The sequence below is a fragment of the Vespula pensylvanica genome, chromosome 2, assembly GCF_014466175.1.
Source record: "Vespula pensylvanica isolate Volc-1 chromosome 2, ASM1446617v1, whole genome shotgun sequence".
Classification (NCBI taxonomy): Eukaryota; Metazoa; Arthropoda; class Insecta; order Hymenoptera; family Vespidae; genus Vespula; species Vespula pensylvanica.
Genome location: NC_057686.1, coordinates 1,778,593 through 1,786,092, shown reverse-complemented (window position 1 = coordinate 1,786,092; position 7,500 = coordinate 1,778,593). Strand labels below are relative to the sequence as shown.

General features: G+C 31.3%; 1 protein-coding gene and 1 long non-coding RNA gene across 5 annotated transcripts in view; one reads left to right on the top strand and one right to left on the bottom strand.

The window, feature by feature from the left end:
* Positions 1-7,500, bottom strand: part of LOC122637528 (A disintegrin and metalloproteinase with thrombospondin motifs 9) — a 106,360-nt gene that overhangs the window by 68,676 nt on the left and 30,184 nt on the right. For 3 of the 4 annotated variants that reach the window (XM_043829710.1, XM_043829712.1, XM_043829711.1), the window contains exons 2-4: positions 4,967-5,095; positions 3,740-3,900; positions 3,312-3,437 (exon numbers count right to left, since the gene is read on the bottom strand). In XM_043829710.1, the coding sequence (XP_043685645.1) occupies positions 3,312-3,437; positions 3,740-3,900; positions 4,967-5,095 (416 nt within the window). Of the gene's footprint in view, positions 1-3,311; positions 3,438-3,739; positions 3,901-4,463; positions 4,575-4,966; positions 5,096-7,500 lie in introns of those variants that run through there. The other variant, XM_043829713.1, reaches the window with a different exon arrangement.
* Positions 5,070-7,500, top strand: part of LOC122637529 — a 28,863-nt gene continuing 26,432 nt past the window's right edge. The window contains exon 1 of the long non-coding RNA XR_006329259.1: positions 5,070-5,196. This is a non-coding gene — a long non-coding RNA (uncharacterized LOC122637529). The remainder of the gene's footprint in view (positions 5,197-7,500) is intronic.

Sequence of the window (7,500 nt, the reverse complement as noted above, 5' to 3'; positions counted from 1 at the left end):
TTTGTTTTTACGTTCTCGACATAGCGAGAAACTCTAACTTCTTTACTTCTTTCTTTCTTTTTCTTTTTTTTCTGCTCTCTCATTCTCCCTTCCTCCCTCTCCCTCTCTCTCTCTCTCTCTCTCTCTCTCTCTCTCACACACACACACACACACACATACATTCACTTCCGCGAACGAGTATGAAACGCATACATACGTCATCATATATACATACGTATTTATATAAATATATACGACTCTCGTATATGCACACACACATTTCCTTTCCGTAAAAGAAAAATATTCTAGATCCATTAATTTCCATGGTCGTATTAGAGATCCTTCTTAGAAAATCACAAATAGTATTGAATCATGATCGATAAATATATACATACGTACATACGCGTTGTGTACGATGAAACGTTTTCTTTTTTCTCTTTGAAAACAAGATGGCGACCCTACATTCATCTCACAGGTCAAAGATAGGTTAGAAAAATTACAAATCACGCACATAGCACGACACGTTTTACACGTTCGCGTGCGTGTATCTGTTCTTATACAACGAAAATGTTTTTCTCTTGGGGGGAAAAAAAAAAAAAAAAAAAAAAGAAAAAAATGGCGATGATATTCATCGAGATATAAGACAAATTTTCAAATCGCATACGCGACACTTTTCATATATTAATACATATGTAATATACGTGTGTGCGCGTGTATAAAAAAAAAAAAGAGAGAGAAAAGAAAAAAGAAAAAGAACATTTTTATTCATCCCTCTTTGAAAACAATATGGCGTCGATAGAATCCAATATCTCATGGTCGTAGAAAGATCAGAAAATAATGTACAATTTGCAAACGTCGACGCGTTTGTACGATTGATCGAATTTGCATCCAGAACAAGTCATGATTTAAATCTTATTTAACAATTAATTATTCGGCTTCATGCGTAAGGAAGATCGATTCGTGGAAATCGATAAAGAACTGTAGGAATGAAATGGGACGGAGAGGAGCGAGGGAAAAGAAAAAAGAAAAAAAAAAAAAAAGGAGACCGAACTCCCCCTTTTTTGCATGCGAATGATGCGAACGTATGTCGTCGTCGTCGTCGTCGTCTCTGATGTGCCTCGTAATTTATGGAACTTATTCCACGTTGAATTCTTAATTAACAGCCATGAAACGTGGCATGTCTCCGTTCTTTACGGATTTACTTTCGCATTTCAAAGAGTTTCTTTCTTTCTCTCTCTCTCTCTCTCTCTCTCTCTCTCTCTCTCTCTCTCTCTCTCTCTCTCTCTCTCTCTCTCTCTCTCTCTCTCTCTCTCTCTCTCTCTCTCTCTCTCTCTCTCTCTCTTTTTAATTTCAATTGATACGAGACGAATAAAAGTATAACAAAAAGAAAAAGAAAGAAAAATTAACGCAAGTGAATTTGCTACGTGTAATATAGAGTACTAAAGTTAAAAAGTAAAAAATGCTAAAAATTCAAATAACGCATCTGTGCACCATCGTTATTATTCTTGTGACTATTATTGATGGTTTTTATAACGAGAGATAGATAAAACGATTGATATTAAATTGGATAGTTAGACGAGAGGATTGGAGGAGGGTAACTGAGATGGGGAAAAAAGTTGTGAACCTAAGTGATTTGAAATATTATTCTTCTTTTCTTCGATTTAACTTTTATATATATATATATATATATATAGGAGTTGACGTTTCTTTCTCAGATCATAAAAACTATAAATGTGCGTGCGTCTAATTATTGCAAGTTTAAAAAATTAATTGATCTTTAATAATCACCTAGGAACGTTCTTTCGATTCGTTCTATACTTTGTAATCTATATATTCTTTAAAAAAAAAAAAAAATCGTATCTTAATACTCTAATCGTTCTACTATTTAATTTATCGCCTTTAAACTAATTTAATTAATTACGCAATTTATTATACGCCTATATAACATAAAACGTTACACAACAATTTCTTTTCTCACTCTTCCCTCCCCTTCTCCACCATTTTCAACTAATCTATCTCATTATTAATTCCAACGTGTTCCTTATAAATTCCTCTTACTTTCTTCTTCTTTTTTTTTTTCATTCATAATATACATTTATATTCATACGTCATTCACATTTCATTACCCTAATCCATCGAGCAGCAAGCAAAGCAAAGCAAAGCAAAGCAAAGCAAAGCAAAGCGAAGTAAAGCAAACTAAGCGTTCAATCGAGAAAATTCATGGTATATATCTAATCTGAAAGAGGTTGTGACTCTAATTTGCCAAGGAATAATTTCAATAGAATTAATTTCTTTTTTTTTTTTTTGTTTTATGTGATTGAAGAAACATGTAAGAGGGTAAAATACGCGCGTGTCTGAGATTCCTTTAGTTAACTCGGCCAACTCTCTCGGCACCGTAATACACGCGATTACCTCGGTTCATTCGCCAAGATAATCCGGAAACTTGTTTCTAACGTTACCGAACGTGGCAAGTGTCCAATTTGGATAGACTAACATCACACCGACGTTTAACACCGTCAACTAACTCGCACATAACGTGCCGCACACAAACGCGACAACCAAATGCAATGGACGACGGAATAACAAAATTTAACCTATGTATAATACGCATGTGTATGTACGTATATATGTATACCATAGCATAAATTTACTAATACTAAATTAAACTTCTTCGTCGTTGCTATAACGTTGCTATTATATATTTCTCTTTGTCTCTAGTCTGATGTATAATTTATTCATAAGATAATTTCGCTAAATATTTTATACTTGTTACAAATCCCTCCTTCCGTCTCCTCTTTCTATTCTATATTTATAAAAAGTGATCATTATGTTTCTTCAAATCTACTTGCTGTTTATATATCTCTGGGATGTAATTAAAAAAATTCTATTAGGATCACATCGCAATGATTGAAAAAAAAATTTTGGTATATATCTATGCGATTGAGTAAATTTCTTAGAAAAGTAAAAAAAGTTAAAAAAAAAAAAAAAAAAATCAAACATCGTATTGAGATAACTTTCGTCACACGTAATTCATCAATGTTGATGGTAAACTTGATCGTTGCTGTTTTACGAGATATATTTATTTACAAGATCATTTGGCTGGATATACTACGTTTGCTACCTGTTCTCCTATAAATCATTTCAAATGCCAGCTCTGCTGTGTATATTTCTGTTGAATTATTTCTCGATGGTAAAGTACGAATACAATTAAAACTTGAATGGTACTGTTGTAACGATTAAAGTAAACTTGTGAATGCGATAATAAAAAATTTGTAATCGTTCTATATTAACTATTATTATCTATTATTATTATTAAATGTAATAAGACTTACCATTCCGTGACAGAGATTAACAGTGACTATGGAATGTGGATCACCGTCGATGTATCCGCTGTAGAAACAATCCAATTGATGACCGGGATGTACTTTTCTACTTGTGTTTGCGCTTATATGCGTTACCTGTGTAAATAAGTTTTATATATATGAATATATGTATATAAATAATGTTATAAATTTTTATTATATTACATATATACATTTTTCTTGTATGATATATTATATAAATTGATAAAAATATAGATTTTTATTATATTATGTATTATACAAATTTTTATCGTAATTATAAAAATAATTACATATATATGTGTGAATATATATGTATGCGTACATATATATATATATATATATGCGCGTATGTATATGTGCGAACGTTTAGATATAGAAGAAAAGAATGATTTAATCGATCGATACGCTCTACATACCTTCATATCCGGTGATATAAAGCTCGTGTCGTGAGATAACCTCAAACGAAAGAACTTTCCGAAAGCTGTGAATTCGTATTGAGGATGTGGATCCCATACTTTCGCTGTTGCGTGTCGAAAATGTCCACTGTGATGCCTTTTTGCTGTTGTAAATGGATCGGCTACAAAATTAACAACGTTTGCCTTCATATTCAAAATAATTACGATAATAATTCATAACAACTTTATTACGATATTAGAATATTAATTAAGATGACAATTTAAGAAAAGAAAAAAAAAACACATATATACATATATAAAACAAAAAAAGAAATTTTCAACAAAATTTTCAAACCTTTCTAAACTATACGCCATTTTGTGGGACCACTTTCGATCGTAACAATAACAATAATTCTTATCCAATAATAATAATATAATCGATTTAAGTAATAATTTAAAAAAAAAAAAAAAAAAAAAAAAAGAGAGAGAGAAAGATCTTCCAACATTATCATCTCTTTTCGTCACTACTTTCCATTCGCTTTCGATCGTAACAATAACGTAACGAACTTTTTAAAAAAATCAGATTGGTACATCGATTAAAAAAAAAAAAAAAAAGAAAGGAAAAACGAGTAAGAAAGACGAAGTATACCCGTCAAGTAATCCAACATTTATCGACAATACACTTTCTAAGCAACTCACGTTCGATTCGTTAAATATATTGACATATGCGTAAGTAAGTACTTACATATGTTTTATATGCCGACGCGATCGCCATTTTTTCTCGTCTTTCTTCCTTTCTTCCTCTTCTCCTTTCATTCTCACTCTCACCCTCTCTGTTTCTCTTTCTCTCTCTCGTCTTTTGTCTTCGTTAACGAATTAACAAACGAATGATAGTAAAGGGTTGATTAACCAACGTAAAATTAACGAACCTTTCTTCGACGATGCTTCCAGCTCGAGAAACAAGGATATAATGACGGTAAAACTCATGAACAAGGACGTCAAGGACAAAGGACAAGAACAAGGACACTCGTTGTTATTACGTATCATATTACATTTTTTGTTTCGTACGAGCACGTTGCCAATTCTATTTCATTATTTTTGTTTTCATCCGACAGCCTATCACAACGCGTCATTTTTCGTCGGGTACCTCTAGCGGCGATAAATGGCAACATCGGTCCAATCAAAATACACGTAATAAGCGCTTTTACTTCGTAACGATTAAAACAAAAGAAATACGGTTCGACTTACGTGGATCTTCGTATTGATTTTGGCTGATCTTCATCGGCACGATGTATTCCAAGTCTCCCTTAGCCGAAGGTAAAACATCTGGCGTACTGTCGTTATATTTTCTTCCTTCCATTCTATCTTTGGTCGACTCTGCAAGAAGAAAAAGAACAGAAAAATTGTTGTGTGTTATTTAACTTTTGAAAGAAGGAGAAAGAAAAAGGAGAGATGAGAAAAGACAAGAAAATACGAAGGTAAGTACACACGAAAGAAACGTTACGTACGTATTACAGTTATTTTTCTCGATTCGTCACGAATCAATCTCTGGCACAACTGAATATAAGTCACAAATAATTACGTATATATATATATATATGTATACGTATATATATACCAACGAGTAATTAAGTATTTATATGCGTCATAACCTATACGTTTTAATTTCGAATTTAAAAAAGGAAAAGAATAGTGTTCGTACTAAATAATAATAATGTCACGTAATATCGATCGTATCACGGAGATATTAACGTTACGTAACCTACGTATAAATAAATTTTAATTTCGAACTTTCGATTAGAAAAAAGACAAAAGATTAAATAAAATTGTTCGTAAAAATGATACGTGTTATCATCGTGTCGTGAAACATTAACGTTATATAACCTATAATAAGTTTTAATCTGAAACTTATTATAGAATAAAAATTGTTCCTATATATATATATATATATATATATATATATATATATATATACACATACGTATGTATATAAAAATAATAACTATCGTGTCACGAAATATTAACGTTTTATTTCTCCACGACTCGTTATGAATCCTAGCACGATATATAAATATGTATATGCGTAAAGATAATAAGTACATGCTCGTATGCATAAAAGTAACAAGTACTTATATACGTACTAACGAGTAATTAAGTATTATACGTTATATGCGTCATAACCTAAAACTTAGAAAAAAGTATACATAAATATTAGATAATAATAAGAATAATAAAAAGATATTAGATAATAATAAGAATAATAATTATTATTATTATTTAGTTTTAATTTCGAATTCGTCTATACGTAAATAGTATTAGTAAAATAATTTTTAAATGCTTATAAATAATATTAACGAAACATAACCAACGTTTATAATTCTTTACATAACTCGAGAAATATATACATCGATCGTCATTTTTTAGCTTGTATTTTGTATTTTTTTCTCTCTTTTTTTTTTTCTTTCTTTTTAGTTAGAGAATTCACTTTAAGAAAAAAGTGAGAATTCAAACTCGAATATCTTTCACTCGGTTAATACGACACATTCGTAAACTATCGTCTCACTTTCTCTCTTTTTCTTTCATTGCGACGATTCAACGACCTCTCGTAAATCTTTCCAACTTCTCTACGAACTCTTCGAAGCCATTAATTCTTATTACGCTTTGGGATCACTCTTTCCCTCTCTCTCTCTCTCTCTCTCTCTTTCTCTCTCTCTCTTTTTCTTAGGAAAAATAATTTAAAGCCGAGAAAGTCAAATCGAATAATGTATTAAGGTTTCAACAGAACTTTGCAGGTGTAAATATGCAATATTAGACAAAAAAAGAAATCTTTCTTTATGATTGATTTTTTGGTTATTAAAAATATTCGATATATGTATATATATATTGTGTATCTCTCTCTCTCTCTCTCTCTCTCTCTCTCTCTCTCTCTCTCTCTCTCTCTCTCTCACTTTTTCTCTCTTTCTCTCTCTCTCTCTCTTTCTTTATACGTTAATTCACGATAAATCACTCGAAATATTCTATTATTGTATAATTCGATTCGACGACGTATTTTTCAAGCAGTTCGTCCATTTTCTTTCTTAAATTTATAAATATATGTACGCATGTATCTTGTAAAAATATTAATCAGTAAAGAAAAAAAATGGCGGAAGATATGTGAGTGCAACTATGTCGACATACAACAATTGTTTTACGTATCTTACTTTTTCTTTCTATCTCGAAGATATTTGAGAAAAATAAGAAAGAGAGAGAAATCGACGGACGGACGGACGGACGGACGGACAGACGGAAGAAAAAAAAAGTTATTTACATACATAAATACATACATACGTATATATATATATATATATATATATATATATATATATATATTAATTTGGAGAATAATTGCAAGAAATAAAAATTTGGAAAAAATTCAACGGAGTCTCATCTGAATCTGATAGAGGTAATGAAAAAGAAAGAGATAGATAAATACGCAGATAGAACGAGAGAGAGAGAGAGAGAGAGAGAGAGAGAGAGAAATGATCGGTTTAAATCCGTCGGGCGCAAACGAAAGTGCATATATACTTGCACGTACATATATTCATATATACATACGTATATATACATATATACATCATACATATATACATAGATACATACGTACGTACATACGTAATACATATGCGTACTATAAATAAACGATCGTGACGGTCGGTCAAATCGACGCGAAAGATGCAGTCAGTTCGTCCCTTTGTAACTCAACACTCTCTCTCTCTCTCTCTCTCTCTCTCTCTCTCTCTCTC